The sequence below is a fragment of the Megascapheus bottae genome, chromosome 8 (genome assembly GCF_031878675.1).
Source record: "Megascapheus bottae isolate mThoBot1 chromosome 8, mThoBot2.hap1, whole genome shotgun sequence".
NCBI classification, from domain to species: domain Eukaryota; kingdom Metazoa; phylum Chordata; class Mammalia; order Rodentia; family Geomyidae; genus Megascapheus; species Megascapheus bottae.
In genome coordinates, this window is record NC_143516.1 from 15,935,217 (window position 1) to 15,958,515 (window position 23,299).

A 23,299-nucleotide genomic window follows, 5' to 3' on the forward strand; every position below is an offset into this window, starting at 1 on the left:
GTGCCTGGGCTGGCTTTACTTTGTGATCCTCCAGATCCAGTCACTAGGATTAAAGCATTTTGAAGTTTTTAGAATTTCTCAGGACAATGGATACAATGTCCCTCTGTGTGAAGGATGAAATGTAATTCAGGATTCCTTGGGGGAGAGGAAGACCACCAGTACCCCCTAAAGGAACAGAACATTACATAGCATGTAGTACCTGGGGGTATTTTTATACATGTACAGTTGCTATTTCCATTACTGTGAGATTTAGAAAACAATACATTTTTACTCAGCTTTATGTACATGATCAGAACAGAACAATCTTACTTACTTTCATTCTGGTTACTCTGGATTTTTTTTAGAGGGGATTGGTTATAAGGCTTGAATCCAGGGCCTGGCTACTCTCCCTGAGCTCTTTTGCTCAAGGCTAGAGCTTTACCACTTTGAGTTACAGCACCGCTTTCTCTTCTCTGAAGTTTAATTAGAGATAGGAGTCTCACAGATTTTCTTGCCCAGGCTGGCTTCTAACTGCAATCCTCAGATCTCAGCCTCTGAGTAGCTAGGATTACAGGAGTGAGCCACCAGCACTTGGCCTGGATACACACACACACACACACACACACACACACACACACACACACACACACGTCTCTGTGTGTATATGTACATACATATATATACATATGTATGTATGCGTATTTCCCACCTCCCCCCACCCAGGAAGAGGAAGGACAGGAAAAAGAGTGAAGAGGAATAAAGAAAGAAAAGCAGAGGAAAGCTGTAAATAGTGGGGAAGAGAGAGAACAAGTTAATGTTTTTATATGAAAGAAGTAGATTGTTACCCAACTGAAAAGACAGAACAACTTTCTAAAGCCCAATTCTTTCAAGTTTCAAAAGTGCTTCACATATGGGTCAACTCACAAATCAAGCAAGTGTCTGCCCTTCGCTGTTTCCCACACTTCCTGGAATAGTGGCTCTCCAGGCCTGTGGATGAGCCACAAGCAACCAGTCGCCTATTTTCTTAACATGACTTGGCCTAGAGTTGTGGGCTTTGGCCTGATTTCCTAGTGAACTGTCAAAGAGCCTCACAACTTAGCGCTGGGCACACACAGTCTGTTGGGTAGGGCTGTGAACCAAACTGGGCCTTGGCTCTTCTGCAGAAAAACAAAACAAAACAAAAACCTATTCTAAATAACCAGAGTCAAAGAAAGTGGGGGTAGAAGTGCTCTGATTGTGCCAATGAAATTGGCTAAAATGTATCATTTTCTAAGTCCCCTGTAATGGAAATCCAGGTTATGAATGTATAAAGAAAGAAAGAAACAAACACAAAACCTCAGGTCTTAAATTCTATATAAAGTTACTGATTCTGCTCCTTTTGTTGGAGTTTGGGTGGGTTTATGCTGATAACTTCCTTTTGCAGAATCTTGTATCACTTAGAATCTACCATGGACTTCAGCTTTGCATCAGCTATCCTGAGGTAGTCTAAAACTTCAGATGCATTCATCCCAGTAAATGGAACCTGTGTCATATTTTCATTCCTAATGTTTTGGCAAAATAGACCCATGTCACTGGCTTAATTGGCGACAGATTATTTTCCAGTTGTCAAATAATCTTTTCCTATTTCAAGAGTCAGAAACATTTACTCATAAAGGAATTGGATCATTTGGAACATGAACAATGTAAGTATTTATTTGAAAAACATTTTCCATCTATGCCACAGTAGCTTCTTACTGCTAATTCTCATTTGCACTCCCAGTCACTTATCAATCATATTCAAAAATTCACTGCAGAAAACGGTTTCACAAATATGTTTAGAAAAAAATATATACAGTCTCTCAAATAGAAAGTGAATTAAACATCAGCAACCAGCAGTAGAAATCTAAGATATGAAACAATCTGACATTCGTAAACACAAATAAATAAATATGTACAGAAGATTCTATGCTGATAACAAAAACAATCTTTACAATGCAAGAAATAAATGACAAGAACAGAAACTAACTCAAGGCTCCTAGAACAAAACTCTAACACAACGCAGTTAAAAAGTGAGGAGACACAGTCTGAACTGATACCATTCTCAAAGCTGGGTGCAGGCTGAATTTTGGATCGCCAGTTAAATGCATGCCTGCCTCTTGTCTTCTGGGTAGCTAAATGCTGGTAAGACCTACGTGCTTACATCTGTGTGATGGGAATTTGATTCCGTCTTTCATATCTGCTTTCAAATGTTTCTCTTCTGCACTTTAAAATTTTTTTCCTTTCTTGGTTATTAAAATTTTCTCAAGTGGGTCTGACAGTGTTGCCAAGTATATATAAAAAAAACTTTTCTCAAATCTGGATGCTTTATGAAATCAAAAGCAAAGCCATTTCTGAAGCTATATCTTAATTACTATTACCTAACTATGTACTTTGTATAGAAATATCACAGTAAGAATCAAATTAAAATTTATCATGGATATCTAAGGTTGGGGGAAATACATGAATATTCAGTACCTAAAATTAATTTTCAACTATGTGTAAAAGAATAAGTAGTACATTAATATATCCATAAAGAAAAAGTATTTGGCTTTACTCTAGTGAATTTGAGTGACCTTAACATTTTGCTCTTTTTTTCTCTTGAGTACCCCAATTCTCTGTAAATGTCATGCTGAGCAAAGCCCAGATCCTTCACATTAGTTCAAATGGATCTTACATCCCGCACTGTACTATCTTGTCATCCTTTCCAGTGTGGCAAAACACTGCATAGTTGAAGCTCAGTAAAAGGTGAAAGGCTCCAGGCACCCGCTACATCTCAGATAGAGACTTATCTCTGCACGGAGGAAAGGCCTCCATTTTGGTCTCTGCCTTCAAGCAGATTGGTTCTGTCAGATCCTTTGCTTTCTCCTCACTTGAGTCCTTCCTGAGACCTGGGACCTTCTGAGAACATCCAGAAAATTCTAAGGAAAAGGAAAGTGGGCACTAAGTCCCATTTCTATGAAACTAGGTAGGACCCTAACATTGAAATACAATTAAGATGTGGTCTACACCTTCCTTAGCAAGCAAGCATGGTTCCAGCTAGATTGACAGTAGGTAGATAAGCTACCTAGTGTCACACATGACTTGTGTGCAGCAGCCTCGTCCATAAATTCCATACCCTCGGTCCTGCAGGGCCTCCTCAGATGCTTGCACTCTGCAATCAGAGGATTCATACACATTCGAAGTATAGACTTGGAAACTGGTAAGTTATCTTTATTGAGACACTCATGTCTCAGTGTAGTTCCTTGGAGCAAAATTCTTACTAGGGGAAGAAAGAGGCATTCATTGACGTGACCAAAAATGATCTTGAACTCAGAAGAGCAAGAACCAGACTACAGAATCTCAAACATGTTTCTTAAAGGAGAAAGACAACTGTACAGTGCATAGGACGCTTGATGGAATTTTTCTTTCTTCTCTCGAGCTCAATGGAGGAAAAAAAAGGAATAGAAAAAGTCTATCTGGGTCATTCTTAGCTATTGGGAGGTTCACACTACAATGGATTCAAATATTTGGGATTAAATGATGAGAAAGTGGCTTAATCTTTGTGTAAAGTTACAACTGATGGCACTTAAGCTCTCTATATTGAGTAGAACAAAGGAAATACTAGCATGTTTTACTGGGTCCAACAAACTAGTTCAATATTGTGGGAACATTTTTTCTTAAGCAGGTTTTAATCCTGATATAATAAAATGATTTTCAATCTTGGCTGTATCAATGTCTGTAGTGCTGAAAAACATGAATGTGGGAATCCCTATTCCCTGGCCTCGTGTTGAAGTGTGGTGTTTAAGATCAAATCTAGTTTACCCTGGCTTTGATCTTCCCTTGTCCTCTAAGGCTCCTCTTGTGATTGTGATAAGTATAATTCACCAACTCATTCTAAGAAGTCTCTTCTCTGGGTCCTGAGTAAAGTTACTCTCAGTAATGAAGCTGTGAGTGATGGTTGACCCTCCTCCATGGAAGAAATATTCTTCCCTCCTCCCCGCCCCCCAAAAATGACTGCTGTAACTCACAAAAGACTTCTTCACAAAAGACATTCCTCATCTCCATGCAGTTGCCTAGGTAACACACATGTACATTGGCTAGAAGTAGTTTTTCACGGCTTGCACATCTTCACATTTCTGCAGACTGATTTCCCTGCCTCCTTTTTTTGCTTCTTCTGTTACAGATATTAAAACTTTGTGCTGTGGCTGAAGGTATCTGACATGATGATATTTTTATAGAAATTATCAGAATGAGCATTACAATAACCTTTGACTTTATCAATGACCTGATGGACAGGGATGATTGACGTTTGTTCTCCATCAGCATGTGTCAGTTTTGACAAGGACTTCTCCGTGGAAGCACTGTCTGTAAGAAATGATAGGAGAAATGAGGCTGTGTGGTGAACAAGGAACATCTGGAAAGGGCCACCAGGCTGTATTCGAGAAGCACAGAAAGGAAATGAATTTTTCTACAGGCTGGATAGCAAGTAACCCTAACCTTGCATGGTTTCCCACAGTACACTCCCAATCGCCACTGAATGTCAATTTGCCTTCTAGTAATTTGTGCTGTGTTTTGTTATAGGAAAGTCCACTTTGAATACATTTCCTGGTTTTTCTTTTTTTTACATTGTGAAATAAAGGGAAACAGCAAAAGAATGGTGTTTATAATGAGCTGTCAACTATAGAAATCATTTTTTTCTATCAGAAGTATTTAAAAACTATAATTTTAGCAATAATATTTGAGGAACTAATAGTAATAAAGGACCAATAAATATATTTGTTTTGAATGTTTTGGTGTTGTATGTATAAATATTTTCTCCAAACTCAAATTGTTTCAGCTAGTCCTCTGAAACTCATAAAGGATCTTTTTTATCAATCCATGATTATCTTTATATACTCCATGAGCATAATAAATATCTACCCTTTGCCCATTCCTCATACATGGAATTCTTCTATTAAACTATAAATATAAAACTATATTCTTCTAGTAAACAAATTGCTATTTAGACAGTAATGAATGGCAAATATAGCCTTCCATAAAGTGTGTCTTCTCTATACACTGCTGGAGAGGCAAAACTATTCTGAAACACTTCTTTCTGAAAGCATATCTCTGAAATTAGAATATTTACTTCAAGTATTCTGTTTGGAGAAAGGTGGGCCTTGTTTGAGATATGCAGTGTAAAATTTAGGAATAATTGGTCAAATCATTGGAAACTAATTTCTGCAAACTGTCCTGTGTTAGAACAGATGCTAAGCCAAAAGAAGGTTGAAACAGAAAATGGGCCAGGAACTGGTGGCTCTCACGGATAATCTTAGCTACTCAAAAGTCTGAAGCCTAAGAACCATAGTTTGAAGACAGCCTGGGTATAAAAACCTGAGAGACTCAAGTACCACCCATGGGGAGAAAAATGCCAGTAAAAACCCCAGGTCCTGATTTCAAGCCCCAATACCAACACATAGACATACACAGAAATAAGAAATGTCATCTTGTTCTACATGAAAGGGAAGCAGAGAAAGAAAAAAATGGCAGATGGTAGATTGAAAGAATGGGCAAATGAGATCATGGTGGAATGACTAAAGCATATCCCAATTCTGGGCAAGAGAATCCTGGAGGAGTCATAGTACAGACCACCAGCACTCTCTGGAGTCCTTGACTCCATTCAAGTTCAGATGATTGACAGCCACTGGTTTTGAGGGACATTTATCTATTGACATAAATCTCAATAATGAATAACTGTGCTTGATGTTTTTAGAAAATCCTATCGTCAGAGAAATGTCCTTTGACATTCTCTTCTTTTTACTCATTTCATTCTCATTCTTTCTACTTCCTGGACAACTTCCAGGGAGCATGCGTTCAGAGAGACTGTGACCAGCTCCTGTCCAAGGAAATGATCCAATTTGATGGATCTTCACAGTTGAAAAGTAGAGAATTTCTGAACAACAGACATGTGTGTGTGCATGTATGTACTTGTACATATATACACGTTATTCCAAGTCTTCTGGATAGCTATTACATTGTAATAAAAATTTCCTGAAAACCAGTGCTAGAAGAATGAACTCATTTGACTAATGCTACAATGATTTTCAAGCAAAAAAATCATTGAAGCAGCTTGCAATCAATAATTTCTATTGCATGACTTCTATGAATGTACCATGACATATCCAGTAATCTATAGGAGTATAAAATTCATCTTCTGCTGTAACGTGACTTTTGAAGTCACTTTTCTTCATAGATGACCCATCACTCCAGGGCATGGTACATTTTCTAGAAGAATCTATTTGTACACCCCATGCAGAGAAAAGCCAGCACAGCCCAATACCACTAAAATTTCAGGATTTCCAGATTGGTGTGTGAATATCATTGTGCTATCTCTATAGTATTGTAAAGAATGAGCCATTTTATTTAGTCCATGCAAATATTCCCTTTTGACATTCCAAAATTCATGCATCAAGAAAATAATGAAACTCTACCTGAATGATCCTCTTTTGTTGAAGGAAATCTCTTAGGAGATATTATCTACACCATAAACATATGAATGTCTAGATCAATTTCAAGACATATATCAACTACATATTTATAAGGAGATGCAGTGAGTTCTTGAATAGCCCCCCAACTGACCCCCAGTATGACAGCAGTAACATCAAGAACTGGCTGGAAGCTTAATTTAATATATCATATACATAATTCTATAAGTCTCACTATAGCCTCATGTGAGTGGACAAGAATCCATTTAGCTTCATGTTTTTTACTTTAGTGTTGTTTAAAGGGAAGAGAAAAGCTGATTTAAAAAAATAATCAGAAAATGGAAAGACAGGCAGAGGGGCTTCTGCCTAATATCCTAGTTACAGGGGAAGCTGGGACTGGGAAGCCACAATTTGAGGCCACCACAGACAAAAAGTTTATAAAACCCAATCCCAACCAGCAGAAAGGTGAGCATGGAGGTATATATCTGTTATCCCAAATACACAGGAAGTGTAAATAGGAGGATCACAGTCTAGAACAGCCAAGGCATCGGCAAATAAAGGGCTGGAGGCTTGGCTCAGGTGGTACAGTGCCTACCTCGTAAGCACAAGGTCCTAAGTTCAAACCATTGTGTGTGTGTGTGTGTGTGTGTGTGTGTGTGTGTGCGTGTGTGTGTGCGCGCGCACGCGCATGTGCGTGCTTATGTATGTGTGTTTACTTTACTGCCATTTCTGCATTCCTTCTTTTATCTTATCATTGGTTTTCCCTAGGATCCTACAATTGTCTTTTCCAGAATGTTCCAGTGAGTAATTTTAAGTATGGTTAAATAAAACAGAAAAAAAAATTCATCACAAGGAAAGGATTTTTGTGCGAGAGAACTACCAAGTAGGCAAAATAACTGATGCCAGGCTACACATCTTTTATTGAGTTCCTTGCATGGGTAAAGAATGTGCATTCACTCACCTTCTCAAATGTCTCCGAGAACTTTAATAGCTACTGTACTAAGCTGTGCAGAACTCAAGAATTAACAAATCCTCTATAAACATTCAAATATTTTCCCCACAGTATGGTCACAAAGGCCATGACTACACCAATGTGCAAGACTTAGGAAATAATGCAAGCAGGGACATGTGAAGGAATTGAAGCTTATAAAAGGTTCCTTTGTAATTCAAGTGTTTGCAATTTACAAAATTCCTGACACATCACACACCTTCCTCTCTGTTTGAACAAAGTAAAATAATAGACTTTTCTCAGCCATTTATCTTTCTCACGTTTAATGGCTAAACAAATTTAAATATTTATTTTCATGTGTGGTTAGAAGTAATTTTAATTAGGAAAGTCATGTGTACTCAAAATGTGTGGACAGTTCTCTGCTGCAGTTAAAAGCAGCAATTTCATTATTTCCCTCTGGAATTAGTAAAATGAATATACCTTTTCTCACTAGCCTGTGTCACATACTATATAATCTTCATTTCTAATTTGTCTTTGGGATTGTTCACATACGTTCTCATGAGATCCTTGTAACTATGATGACAATCCAGGGTAGGATGGGAGGTATCACTTTCTGAGTCCCAGGCTCTCTGATCTTTCCTGTCATGTCAGTGAGCTAACGAGCAACCCTAAGGAAATGGAGTGTTAAATAAAATGTGTATCTCAGGTGAGGCTTCTTCCTGATGCCATGACAACATGTCAAGCAACTTCCTCTTCCAGAGCTTGAAGCGTTTGAGTATTTAATTCAATATTTAAAAATAAAAACATGGGACTTTTTCAAAACAAAATAACCTAATTTTCAAAGACAACTAAGTTTCAAATCAAGTAATGAAGTTGCCATGATTCAGAGTTGAAGTTAGCTTGGCTATGTTGACATAGATGGGTTACAGAATCTTAAAAAGCAGGAAATGTGCATGAAGTTGTTGGATAAAGTGCTAAGAGAGATACACTTTTTATAAGTCTATAGAAGTACTCTATCAGGCACTGGGAACCATAATTCATGTCACCATGAGTCAGTTTTGCTGTGAAAACATGTCAGGAGGGCACAATGCCAAAGGCATCTTCACGATGGTAGAATGACTCACCCGTGTTGCTGTTCCTTTTGAAGTAGGTTGTGGAACTGGATTTAGATTTGGATGTGAGATAGGTTGAGTTGGAGCCAATGGAACTTGAAGACAAAGATTTTCCTAAATTATCAGAACTTTTCTTGATGATATTGGTAGCTGTCTTGCTCCAGTCTGAAAGAAAGGGCATTGATTTACTAATTGGCTTCAGGAAGAATGGGCTTTGCCTCGAGAAACCATCACCAGATTGTTTAATTTATCCAAAATATCTGATATGGCAAGAGCTCAAAGAAGATCCTGACATATCAACAATATTAAACTCAAGAACAGAAGCTTCCTACTTTGATTCTAGGTATGTACTACTTAACATTTCATTTCATTATCTTAAGGACAGAAGTAAAAGCTGATGGTAGAATAAAAATAATTTTCTTCAGTTTTAATTTTTTCCTGCATCTCTTCACCCTAAAGACATAACAGAGAATCTCAAGTGTGGAAAGATGGGCATGGTTCTAAATCACACATTAGGTAATTCAGGTATAACCTTCCTGGAGTTCACAAATTATTTCTTTAAACTAAGAAGGTTGAGCCTAAACTTCTCAGATATCTTTTTGCCCACATAGTCTCACATTCCAACTAAACATCTTCACATGAACTACTTTCATTCCTTGATGTCCTTGAAACTGGGTTGCTTGGACAATGGAAGGTCAGATATCAACCATCTCTGACCAGGCATTTAAACCCGATTAACCCCCCTGTCCCTTTACCTGAGTTGTCTGCTAACCGGAATTTGCCGCAGCACAGATGTCGCCTCCATTGTTTCTGAACATTCTCCTTCATGGCACAGTGGAAGATAAATATAAATAAGCCTGTGGCAAACAGAAATACAACCTTTTAAACACAACAGCACATTGGGAGTGATAGATCTTATCGAGCACGTGGATTCATTTTTAATATTTTTTTTACCACACCACTAGAGAACACAGATTTTAAGTGATTTAGATTTGGAAACGAGATAGGTGGAGTTGGAGCCAATAGTATCTGAAGGCAAAGATTTTCCTAGATTCTTACAACTTTTCTTGATGATCTTGGTGGCTGTTTTATTACCATCACAAAGAAAGGGCATTGCTTTACCAATATGCTTTATGGGGATGATGCTTTGCCCTGAGAAAGCTTGACTTGGATTATAAACTCAATCCTATAGACAAGAACACACTGTTAGATAAAAACCTGAATAAGTACAATACATCAGTCTGATTCTGTTTTTGCCTGTGCTTGTCAGTATTCTTTATGACTTACCATAAAAACCAAGTTAATTTAATGTAACCATTTAACCATTCAATCTTTGTCTTAAAATTACATAAAAGCTTAACATACAATTTTGAAAAAAGGAAAAAATCTCAGAAAATACCCATGAGCTCATAATGTGCATTGATTTATATAATTTAATATAATTTATGCATATATTAGCAGTCATGGGGCTTCACCTGACCTACTTTAGTTTTTCAACACTGCAACACAGAATTACTTCCTTATTGGGTAACAGTCTTCATATTTATAGTCACTCTCTACACCAATCAAAACCTAACTGTGTCATTTGTAGATACCACCTACTTTTAACTTTCAGGGAATTTGTTTCTGAATCTTAAACCTCTTTCTGAAGCTGTCACCTTTAGTTCTCTATACTGATTATTCCCATTAGCTAGGGAGCCCATTTTAGTAACACGGTTAACCTCTATTCCTCAACATCTTCCCAACCAAACTTGCAATGATGAACTTAGGCAATTACCACTTCTTTCATACCATCTTTGTCCACCAGACTCCCAATAAGCTGCTTGCTACCTTATCATGACCCCACTAGCTGGTTTAGGAAGTTGCTTGGTGAACTCCATCTTGCAGATGCACATTCCCCTGGGGATTCTCCCTGCTATAGTGCTGGGGAGGAAGAGTTAATAGGAAAGTGATTGCTTGCTGCACGACCTGATCAGAATTTCCTTCTGCTCCAATATGTCTGCAGGAGTAAGCGCTGAGCACTGGGCCTACTTCCCTTTATGATATTCAGACTTCATTTTCTGCTCCAAAGACTGAATCACATGGCTAGTCAAAGCCTTCCCGCACTTAACAAATTCCCTAAGTAGTACAGGAAGTCTTCTAAATCACCATGTAAGTACAGGGCTGGGAGTGTGGCCTAGTGGTAGAGTGCTTGCCTAGAGTGAAGTCCTGGGTTGGATTCCTTGGTACCACATATACAGAAAAAGCCAGAAGAGGTGTTGTGGCTCAAGTGGTAGAGCTCTAGCCTTGAGAAATCTCAAGGACAGTGCCCAGGCCCTGAGTTCAAGCTCCAGGACTGGCAAATAAATAAATAAGTAAATGTGTGCGCAAACACACACACACACACACACACACACACACACACACACACACACACACACACGAAACCAAAAACCTCAAGTACAATTGGTATGCTAGTTGTGTGAGAAGTAAAAAGTGTGGCAGTAACTGGAGCTGGTTTACAGATCCTTTCAAATGTTGAGGAGGTGGTGACTGCTACAGATCAAAGCCTGGGGAGGGTGAAAAGGCTTGAGGAGAGGGCATGGAGGGAGGAGGCCTCAGGCAGGTCAGAGAACATTCACATCCAGAGAAAGGTTACTCTACTTTCTTTAAACTGGGTTAAACTGTTCAGAATTTCTCTTGGAAGTACCTTTGTCACACAGCTAAAGATAGAGATAACTGTATTCTTAAACAACAGTATATCAGGAGCTAGAAGATATAAGCTTCAATGAAAGTCTTTACCTCTCAGGCATGAGCCGAACAATCCCTCACACTACAGGGATTAATGTTGAGCAAATAATTCCCCTCCCCCCCTCAACAGAAGTAGAAGGTGACACTTGGTAAACATTGTTTCCCTTTACTGTATACACTATTATTCTATTGTAATAGTCATTTTTATACGTGTCATATATATAGAAGGAAAAGACTTCAAAGAATTTTGAGGGTACAAGAAGAAAACTAGGCTGTAGATTGACTTTGCTGGCCTTTGTATGGGCTAAAAAGTGACATTTTTTCTTTCTGGTCCTTGGGCTTGAACTCAGGCCCTGGGCACTCTCTCTTGAACCTTTTTGTGCTCAGGGCTAATACTCTACTAACTGACCCACAGGGCCACACTTGGTTTTTTCTGAGTAGTTTATTGGAGATAAGCGTCTCACAGAAATTTCTACCCAGGCTGCTTTCAAGTCACAGATCTCAGCCGCCTGAGTAGATAGGATTACTGGAGTGAGCCACTGGTGCCCAGCAAAAAGAATTATTTTGAGAATCATCTGCCAACCATCATTGGAGAAGATAAGGTTAAACATAAATTGAGTTGGAAAAACATTTTGTTAGATTATGTAATGTAAATTCTAAGTCATAAGTGTATCCCATGTGAGGATATTGCATATTTTAACCAACCATAATTATCGTAGCAAATAGATACCAGATAAGTTTCAGACAAAAAGGTAAATCAGATTCAATTATCTAATATATCTCAATTATGAGCTAGAGAGAAGAGACATAAAAGCTCTGTCTTCCATTATGTATCAGCTATCATGAGTAATTAGAATTCTTAGGAATTAATATGTTTAAGTTCCTGGACATTGTATTTGTTACATATGTGGAACAAATTATTTAACATGGACATATGTTTTTATGTTAAGTCAGAGTAATACTCTCCTAAAACATTATTTTACTATTTGTACTAACTTGTTTCACATGAATTTAAGTTAGTCTGGAAATAAATACTTTGCCAAATTTATTTTTTTAGAACAGAATACTCCTTTTAGAGTTCAACTCTGGGAAATGTGATAGAATCCACATCTGGATGGTAAACACATTAGGAAGAAATAGGAAAAAACGGAGTAAGAAAGCCAAGGATGCTTGGAAGCTAAAGTGAGAAAACAGAGGGTGATTCTTTTCATTTTGGAGGAATACTTCCTCCCATCTACTTGTAGACCTACCTTAGTGCCAAAAGCAGAATGAAAATCAAAGATCTTAAACAAAGCTCTAGGCTGATAAAGGAATCTGATTTTTCCACATTGTCTATGCTCTCTTTTTATCATTTTTTTCATTTTAAAGAATATTTATATTACCTTTGAAAACATAAAACCTTCTAGTTTACTGGAACAATTTTTATGCTATGACTATGGATCACAATAATAAGGCTTTATTTCTCCTGGTACCTCAAGTTCAGCTAAGGAAGCATTTCCCATAAAAGTTGGAAGTGAAAATGTTCTAAAGATTAAATGCAGATCTTTAGCCTTTACATCTTGACAGGCTAGTGCCGGCTTTATGAAACCTTCCTCCCTCTCTCTCTCTCTCTCTCTCTCTTACACACACACACACACACACACACACACACACACACACACACACACAGTATCTAGTATCGTCCTGTTCCTCCCTCCCTTCCGTCACCATTTTAAACAGCATCTGATGGGGTTCATTGTGCTATACTCAGGTGAATGTTTATCCTTACCTACTGAAAGCTGGAACTGAGAGGAAGGCAGGAGTAAGTGTAAGGCAAGAAGGGAGGGTTCTAGGTAGAAATCTGTTCGTTTCAATGTTTGTTTTTCTTGTTTTAACATGAAGTGGTCTCTTTCATGAAGGTAAAATGAAGAATCAAGGCTATTAAATGGAAGGAACTTGCCAGGGAACTCTGTCTTGGGTACATAAGAGCAATAGTCTTTCAGTCTAAAATTCACCACTTGAACACCACCCTGAGCACTGGCCCAAACTTAATCCCATTAAATTTGTGTGATTTTTTTCAAGTTGGAAAATGTGTAGTTATAGTCAGATAGATTATAATGAATTCCTGATACTTAAAAATGATTTTGTGATGTTATAGGTATACACATACATTAATATAGAGAGTATATAACTCAAAATAAAAGTTAAGCAAGACACTTGTGGCTCACACCTGTAATCCTAGCTACTCCAGAGGCTGAGACTTGAGTATTATGATTAAAGCTAGCCGGGACTGAAAAGTCCCTGGAAGACTTTTAGGTCCAATTAACCATACAAAAACCAGAAATGGTACTGTGGCTCAAAGTGGTTGAACACTAGCCATCAGCAAAAGAGCTCAGGAAGAGTGCCCAGGTCCTGAGTTCAAGCACCATGTTGAAAAAAAATAAGTTAAAATACCTTTGAAAAACAAATATACTAAAATAAAACATGAGAGTAGAGAAAAATAGTGTCTACAGTTTTATGATGTAGACTATACAAAATGATGCACATGCTCAAAAATATATATATTTTTGTATAAATACAGGCCCATATATAAGAATCCTAAAGATCAATGGATTTTTTTTTTGCCAGTCCTGGGCCTTGAGCTCAGGGCCTGAGCACTATCCTTGGGCTTTCTCAAGGCTAGAGCTCTACCACTTGAGCCTCAGCACCACTTCTGGCTTTTTTCTATGTATGTGGTACTGAGGAAGCAAACCCAGGCTTTTGTGCATGCTACACAAGCACTCTACCACTAGGGCAAACTCCAGGCCCCAGGTCGATGGATTTAAAAAAAATAAATTTGAAGCAAATTTTGGAGGTACGGTTGTGAAATAGCACTCAAGAAAAGACATTTTTCTGTACCCTCTTGTGCTGACATCATCTCTGGATCCCACCTCAGAATCTTACATAGCAAGTGCCTGGTGCCCTTCCTATCAGAGACCTAGATCAATTTAAGATGCTTAACTGCCTCTGAAATCTAACAAAACTCTGTTCAGTACAGTTTTAGTGGTCAGAAACTCAATGCTACGTCCTGGCTCTTTAATTATGGCTGGGTCTTAGATAGGCATCCATCAACTCTAGCACTATACCAAAAAGACAATCCCTTATCTTAATCATTCTACCAAAGTAAGTCTGCTTTTGTGCCCATGTGTTCTGTGGTGGCATCCTTCCTGAGCCACTGTTTCACATCTGTCAACATCCCCATCCCCCCACAGTCTGCCCTATGGAGCCACCTTCTCCCTACCACTGTAAAAAGCCCCTTTGCTGTCCTTTATACATGCCTCCACATTCTGTCTGCCTTCCTCATTATACAATGTACATCTCACCATGACAACCTACATGCTTAACATTTTTCAAGGACATTCCCATTGGTCTTGTAGCATGCCCTCCATCCAGAAAGCTCTTTCTCCCTTGCCCACTCTAACTTCCACCTCCATAATCCCTACAGATCCTCTGGATTTCAGTTTAGATGCCATGTCTCAGTCAAATGCTCCAAAAGCTATGAGGTACTTTTATGAAACAATGTGTTTGACTAAACTTAAGCTCCTTTATTGAGTGAAATATAAGTTCTGTCAAGAAAGGGGACTGAGTAATGTCTTTGCCAAAATGTAGAAATATAGAGTGTACTTTGCCCAAGTGCTTTCAGAATTCATCTTGCAGTTATCCAGTTCTTTCAATAAAATGTCAAAATCCTACACACTCCTTTTAAATAAGGCACAAATTTCAAACAACAAAGCCTCTTGTGAAAGGTTTTAGCAAACAACTCACCAATAAAAATCATTAAGTCACTTTCTATAGTGTCTCAAGGAGGCTTGGCTGGTCAAGCAATCACTGATAGGATCACACTCACTGTATCACTGCCTTTTAATTCAAATTTCCATTTCAGGAGGTAGTTTAAAAAAATTACTGGATATGCAGAACTTTTTTCTGAATTTATACAATTTAGAATAGGTCTTAAAAGTCAGTGATTTATTAAAAACACCAACGTGATGATGGTTTAAACATTTTCCCTTCTGACAGGAGACACATGCTGGGAAAAATAAAGCATCCCAATTCTCATTAATGGAAACAGCTGCACAGACAACTGTCGCTGAAGGTTATGGACACTGCCAGGAAATTCTAACAGCAAAACCAAGGTTGGGCTGGCAGAATCACTCTGCCTTTCAAGTGCAATTCTGAAATATAAAACCATGGAATTTCTAATGCTCACAGACACTCTTGTCAATATTTATTTAGGCACTTTAATGTAGTGTATTACAGAACAGATGCAGTAAAGGAATGCAGAACTGATGAAAATGTGTTCATAGGCTACAAAGTTGGTTTTTAACTGTTGGATGTACTTACAAATGGCAATAGATAAGCATATTTTGTCTGTCATGGGAGAATGGATTTGAATAAAATTTGCTGACTTATTTATAGGAGAAGTGTGTCAGCTCGGATATAGGCCATGCCCAAGGTCTCTCCCTTCCTTCATCCAGTAAGTCATTCACTTAACAAATAATTGCAGAGTATCTTCTTTCTGACATTTCCCCCAATTCACAAACTAGTACAAGAACTATTAGGATGCAACTTTAGGGAACCCAACTATATACCTCATATGTGGATAACATAACCCCCCTTTCCTACCTTGATGGGATTTTGGTCTAACTAACATCCCACAGTCTTAATGTTGCTCTTCCTTTTCTATACACTCATAAGTACATGTCCAGTAGCATTAGAAAAGCGGCACTTGTTCTGTTCTGCTTGAAATTTTGTTGTTTATTGTCTTTTGAGGTACAGATGTCACCATGTTTCTGAATATTAAGAAGTTTTGACTCAGTGATAGAACATCTGCCCAACACGTTCAAGACATAGGATATTAGCCCCAGAAACACACACACACACACACACACACACACACACACACACACACACACACACGAGAGAGAGAGAGAGAGAGAGAGAGAGAGAGAGAGAGAGAGAGAGAGAGAGAGAGAGAGAAAGAGAGAGAGAGAGAGAGAGAGAGAGAGAGAAAGAGAGGGAGAGAGAGAGAGAGAGAGAGAAAGAGAGAAAGAGAGAATGAATGTCATTCGATTTTCCCAAAGTCAGTTACATTTCCTTGTAGAAAACACAGGAGTGTGTGGTGTCACTGAACCCAAAGCAGGAAGATCGTATCCTCGAAGGATGCCTTGTGTTCATGCAAAATAGGCCATTGATAAGTACCAAATTGAATTAATTGCCCTAACTCATAAAAGATGCAAATTTCTTAATTAGAGTTGGTACTCATTTGTATATCCAAGGTGTCAAAGAATCCAGGTGAACTACTTCCTTCATGTCTAGAAACTAAATAATGTCCAACTCATGCATGACAAGCCTATCAAGAACAAGATTCCATGGAGAGCAGAGCATTCATCTGAACTGTAAAGAAGACAGGCATTGTCTGGGTCTCTCTCCCAACTTCCCATGGACTCTAAGCCAGAAGCTTTCCCTTGCTCCACATCCTCTCATGTAGTAACAACTATTAACAAAGTAGCTACTGGCTGCATGGAATACACTGTTATCTAACCAACACCTTTCTCATGGTTTTCTATGTGTGTAGTAATAATGGGATTTGAAATCAAGAGCCTTGTGCTCAGCAGAAACACCCTTTTATCACTAAGCCACATATCCACATGTTGTTATTTTTTCAATTGGTTATTTTAAAGATGTGGTCTTGCTTCTAATCTGGGCAAAAGCACAGATCACAGTGTATCCATTTTAGGCTTCTCAGAATTGTTGGGTAATGGGCACTGGTTCACTGTCTCTAGCTTCCTTCCATTAAAAGAGAATCTTGAAGACTCTTCTGCCTGGGTTGGCCCTGAACCATTATTCTCCCATTCCCAGCCTCTCAAGTAGTTATGATTACAGGCTACATGAGACTTTTGAAATGAACATGTATCTTGTGCCTGGAACTAAATACTTTTTAAGAGACATATAAATTTGGCCTCTGTCCAAAAGGAAGCTGGAGATCAATATGGAAAGTCAAACAGCAGAAACGGTTCTTACCTTGTAAGGAATTGAAGATGGAGAAGAGGTACATGAAGGGGATATTTAAGGGTCCCCAGGCAAAGAAAGCAAAACCCCAGGTCATTCCCAGCAGGAAGGTCAAGCTAACCACACTGCGTAGATTTCTTAACAGCTCTTCCTTCAGGGTCCGGTTGCTTCTCTTGCCGTTCCTCCCACAGATCTGTACCATTACCACAATAAACATGGCAACGTTCAGAAAAAACATGATTCCGAAGTAGCCGGCACAGGTCACATAAAATATCACAGCATCCCGAATCCAACAGCTAGAAAGGGAGGAAGAACCAAGAAAGGAAAAAGAAATTAATTGCCATTCTCTTGATTGTTTATTGCAGATTTACCTGAACTGGCCTTTGGGTTTTCTTTTGGTCTTTCAATAGATGGCTTTAGTTATTAGGTTTAGGATAACTACTGTTTTTAATATGTAGTTATTTAGGTTAACATTAGAAATAAATCAAGATTTCTTTCTTTCTTTCTCTTTCTTGTCCCAGGGCTTGAATTGAGGGTCTGTGCTGTCCCTGATCTTCTTTTACTCAAGGCTAGTATTCTACCACCTGAGCCACTTCTTGACTTCTGGCTTTCTGGTGGTTAAGTCTCGTGGACTTTCCTGCCCAGGCTAGTTTTGAACCTCTAGCATCATTTCTTAGTCTTCTAAATAGCTAGAATTTCAGGCATGAGCCACCAGCGTCTCAATTTTGTTATGAGTTAAAGGGTGGCCATATGACATAGTTCTATAAGACAGCATCAAAGCAAAAGTCTGTTAGGGGGACTTTTGGAAGATTATTCTCGACATACTCAACTGGAAACCTGCTATTTCTTCTTCCTGTTTCAAACATGAAATGACCTATGGAATGAGAGCAGTTGTCCCCGAGAAAGGTCAAGAGAGCTGTAGAAATGTGGGCTCTGACATATGGTCAACAAAGTCAACAGTAGTGGATTTTATATCAATGTTTTTTGTCATGTGTGGGAGTTAATTTCTACTTAATGTATAACACTGACCTGTTGGGTCACTGCAATATATTTGGCTTAGTTGAGGAAAGGCTTTCTTGGATAGGGAAGGGGGGAAAACAAGATGAGGGATGGGGGTTAGGGGGAGGGAAATGGGGACCAAGACATGAGAAAGGGTATCAATGTATGTGAATTAATGCACCTTCTATCTGGCAAATATAATGTAACCCTTCTATTAATTACAAAAAAATATATGAAAAAAGATTTATATATGGACACTTCTTGTGCATGATTATGAAGCTTATTGATAAAAAAGCATCTTTAAGGAGATAAAATGAAATAAAAATATGCTTAATACCTAGAATGACACATCAAAAGTAGATGCCACAAACAGAATAACTACAATTATGTTCAGAGTATGAGTAAAGTCAATGAGTATAATTTGCAGATGTCCTAGTACCTAATCTAAGCTATGAAAATAAAAATTGGATAATTGAAGGCAATCAAATTCATTTTCACATTTTAATATAAATGGTCATTATCCTGGAGTATTCCACAGTGAAATATATTGTTCACAAAGTCAAAGCTTGTATATCTTTGGATTCTGGAACCTTACTGTCTCCTGGAATACAGTTAATACTCAATAAATGAACACTGTTGATGGGATAATATACCAAGTAGAACTTCAGTGTTCTATGAGAATTGGTTAACATGATTTTCATATTCCCTTTTTATAAAGTTTTTCACTGGATTCTACTTTTAGTATATATTAGGGTTTGTCCCTGGAGCTCAGATTTCTCCACATGTGAACATTATTCAAAGATCCTGAAATTCCTGACGTGGTTCCAATATTTCCCTGTAGTCTTTGTTGAATATTTTCAATGCTATTTTAGAAATATGAAAGGAGAAATTATCATTTTCATGACAGAAAAGGACACATGTTAGACAACTGGCTGGATAAGGATGTACTAATCACCCATGAAATGCACACTGACATGTGGCCTCTCAAGACTCATGTCAGCAACAAGCACTTTCTTTCCTCAGTCATTCCTCCAGTCAACAGATGCTGAAGATCTTCACTATGAATGACAAAATGGGACACAACTGCTTGCATTGTACAATCATCAACACCTTGTTCTCAATGACCTCATAGTCTGAAGTGAAGTTTCCAAAGTATTTGAGAAGTCACTTTTCTTTCCACTCTCTACATTTCTATTTACCATCCATATTGGCACTGATGTGACTGTTGGACTCTTTTGAAGATGTATGTTGTCTTGAGGAAATAGGAGTGTGATGGAATGGGCAAGGTAGTATTGTAGGCTTCTGCATGTTCCCAGATGATAGACTCTATTATTAATATAGAAATGCAGCTCAAACAATCCAGAACATTGAAATCATTTCTTTCCTAGCAGAGACCTAGACAAACACATAAAAATGAACTAAAGTCTTCTAAAACAACAACCTTGGGCTGGGAGTGTGGCCTAGTGGTAGAGTGTTTGCCTCGCCTGCCCAAAACCCTAGGTTTGATTCCTTGGTACTACAGACACAGAAAAAGCTGAAAGTGGTGCTGTGGCTCAAGTGCTAGAGCACTAGCCTTGAGAAAGCTCAAGGACACTAGCAAGGTCCTGAGTTCAAGCCTCGGGACTGGCAAAAAAGAAAAAAGAAAGGAAAAAAAGGAAAAAAAAAGAACCATATTATTGGCATAGAAATTGACATTAAATTTCAGGGAAGTAAGAGACTTTTGGCCATCATGAATAATCCCCCAAATTTATATTACTTACAATTCATCACCTTGTTCTTTCCCATAGCTGTCTTTTCCATAAACTTCGCTCTGTTTTCTACTTATGAGGATAACTGACACCACCAAGGCAGGCAAACCTGTTATACAAAGACCACAGACAAGTCAGCTCTCCTGAAACAACTGTAACTCTTAATAGGACTGAGAATGGCAAGGAGATCTCTCTCTCTCTCGTCTCTTTACAAAAGGCAAACGCCTCAGAACTGGGAACTCAGTTAAAGTCAACAACAAAAGCTTCTCTTTAGTATAGAACATCCAAAAATCCAAACATAATTTTCCAAGGACAGGTACTGCAATATTCTGTTTACTTTAGAAACACTAATGAGTCCCAAACTGAATTGCAAAGAATCCAGCATCCGCCAATGTGGCTTCATTAAGGATATCTTGTTATACTGCCAGACAAGGAGATTGCTGTACATTTTGCCCCTTGCTTTTTGGATATGAAAATTCCAGGCAGGAATCCCCTGAGTGTCTTCACTGGACACACACAAATAAAATGCTTCTTTTAATTTCTACAGCATGAGCATGCTCGCAGGAATGAACCTAAGTAGGAGTCTCGGCAGGACTCTATTTGGAAGCATAAGGATCTGCCAGCTGCTTCTTTGGATTTGGGTGGGCTGGCTCTGAGCTCAGGAAATGAGTTTTTGGTGACTCAGGAGCTAAGGTGTTTCCTTTATTCTTGCATCTAGTGAGTATGGGTGGAGAGTTTTAAAAATACAGTGCTGAGGATATCCCTTGCCTAAGATATGACTATCTCATCCACATCCTTCACAAGGTGTGTATGTGTCGGTGTGTGTGTGTGTGCATGTGCGTGTGTGTTCCCGACTATGCTTTAGAAATAAGAATAATTTCTCCCCTATGAAAAAAAGGAACAGGGCTCGTGATAGATAAAGAATAAAACCAGAGAAATCTGAGGAGGCTTACCCCAGCCAATGATGCAAAATTTGAGGATGTACCGGCGGATATAAGTGTTAAATACTTTCACTAGAGCAATGTACATGTGGATGGCTTCCAGCCCCATCCAGGTGAAAGTGGCCAGAAGAAAGAAGTGCAGTAGGGCAGCCACAGCTGTACACAGTCCGTCCACACCAAAAGAGGTAATCCAGCCATCCAAGAGGAAGATGAGATTCAGGAAAAGCAGGGCAGAGCTCAGGTTCATCAAAATTTTGGACGGATAATCCCTTCTCAATTTCCTTAAAAAAAAGTCAGGAAGTGTATATGACAACTAATGTATCAAGTAATTTTGTTTTATTTTTATTTTTGCCAGTCCTGGGGCTGAACTCAGGGCCTGAGCACTATCCTTGGGCTTTTTCTTTAAGGCTACTTGAGCCACAGCACCATTTCTGACTTTTTCTGTTTATATGGTACCGAGGAATCGAACCCGAATCTTTGTGCATACTAGGCAAGCACTCTACTACTAGGCCAAACTCCTGGCCTCAAGTAATTTTTAAGCACAGGAGTAAAAATGCTCTCTTCTCTAGCTCTGGTGTAGCTGAGTCAGCTTCACCTTTACGACTTGATTTCACAAGGGAAGACTGGAGGTATTCATGACTAGGTAAAAATTGATTTTGGTGGGCAGGGTGGCTCACGCCTAGCTACTCAGGAGGCTGAGATTGAAGGATTGTGGTTCAAAGCCAGCCCAGACACTAAAGACCATGAGACTCTTATTTCCGATTAACCACCAGAACAAAGGAAGTGGGGCTGTGGCTCAAGGGATAGGGTGGTAGCTTTGAGCTGAAGAGCTCAGGAATAGGACCCAGGCCCAGAGTTCAAGCCCCATGACCCCTGCACACACAAAAAATAATTTTATCCCAATTGCTTATGAAATTCCTAATGGGTTTCCAGACATTTTCATTAATACAGGAACAATTCTAGAGTTACAAGAATGATTGTTTTTCTTAATTAAAAAGGTAATTTCCATAAGTATTTTTGAAGTTTCAATTTTTAATAGCCCCTTTCCAAGTTTTTTTTTCTCCTTGTGGAATGGATTTTATAGGATTTGTGAAGCAAATATTTTTTTTTCAATATGGGAAGTATTTTACCAAAGTTTTATTTTTCACATAAATAAACCTAACAGATCTGAATAAATTTTAGATGCAGAAATGATAGTTATAAAATTCCCAGGCTGAACATTCATGTGTGAATGATGTATTCTATGAGAAGTCTAAACACTGACACTAAGCCATCCGACATGACACACAGAACATCTCATTGTTCTTAAAAGCTGAAACAATTTTCTAAGTCCAGTGCTGTTCCAACAATTTTCACACTTGTTACAGTTAGCACCAGGCAGACAAAAAAACACTTACTCAAAAGCAACATATGTCAGGAGCGTGGCTGCTGAAAAGATGGCTGAAGTTCCACAGCCCATGTAGGTGATGAAAGTAAGTACTTTAGTGTTTCGTGAATCCATCTGTGAAGCACTTCTTGGAAGGTCCTAAGGAAATATGGGAACACAGTGGTAAGAATTCCTTTTCCACAACAATGGCACTTTGTGCCATTACAAAATTCCCCTATCACCCTAGGCAGCTGGCTTGCTCGCTAGCTCGGGCTAATTATGTATGTCGACAATGAAATTACCATGGACTGTACTCTGTGCTCTGAAGAAAAAATGCTACACTATTAATGGGTGAGATGTACATCTTTTGTTAAGACCATCTTATCCAAAGTCTTACATCCAAGAAGAAAATGTAGAACAAAACCAACAGAGATCCCTCTCACTGTAAGAATATGGGGTACCCACAACACATATGATGTGGGATGTGATCACATGCCAATTGACTCCTGATAAGATACCGTTCAGTTCTTCCTGGATCCCCTGAACTCCAGAAGTAAATCACAGTCTTAAGGATTCAGAATCAAATAAGGTTGATTACAGGACCCAACTCACACACAATTCTCATATTTTCTTGCACTTTTGGAGAATGAAAATATGAAAACATTATCCCCTTGAACTGGTCAACATGAAAGATGCACTGTCAAAAATATGAAAGTCAATTTTATTTCAGAGAAATGCAGGCGAAGACAGCAAATTCTTCACAAATTTATAAATGAGAAGATACAATCAGGGGTGAATGTATCCTGGGAAATTTAGACTTGAAATATTTCTTACAAGTGAATAGAGCTTGTAAATCAAGAAAACAAAGTCTTGGTGGTCTGGAAAAGCTGAAGGGATACGGATACCTTGCCAGAAAGGATAAAGTTTTGGAATGGCTTGACTTCCGCAGTTTATAATCTTACAAAATGAGCCAAGAGAGAAAATGGA

General features: G+C 38.5%; 1 protein-coding gene across 2 annotated transcripts in view; it reads right to left on the reverse strand.

Moving 5' to 3' along the window:
• Positions 1-1,644: 1,644 nt before the first annotated feature.
• Adgrg6 (adhesion G protein-coupled receptor G6) overlaps positions 1,645-23,299 on the reverse strand; it is a 126,081-nt gene continuing 104,426 nt past the window's right edge. For both annotated transcript variants that reach the window (XM_090338023.1, XM_090338022.1), the window contains 7 exons: positions 22,344-22,471; positions 20,959-21,227; positions 20,018-20,114; positions 17,271-17,554; positions 9,257-9,358; positions 8,514-8,666; positions 1,645-4,341 (listed from right to left, as the gene is read on the reverse strand). In XM_090338023.1, the coding sequence (XP_090194149.1) occupies positions 4,163-4,341; positions 8,514-8,666; positions 9,257-9,358; positions 17,271-17,554; positions 20,018-20,114; positions 20,959-21,227; positions 22,344-22,471 (1,212 nt within the window). In that variant the 3' untranslated portion in view covers positions 1,645-4,162. The remainder of the gene's footprint in view (positions 4,342-8,513; positions 8,667-9,256; positions 9,359-17,270; positions 17,555-20,017; positions 20,115-20,958; positions 21,228-22,343; positions 22,472-23,299) is intronic.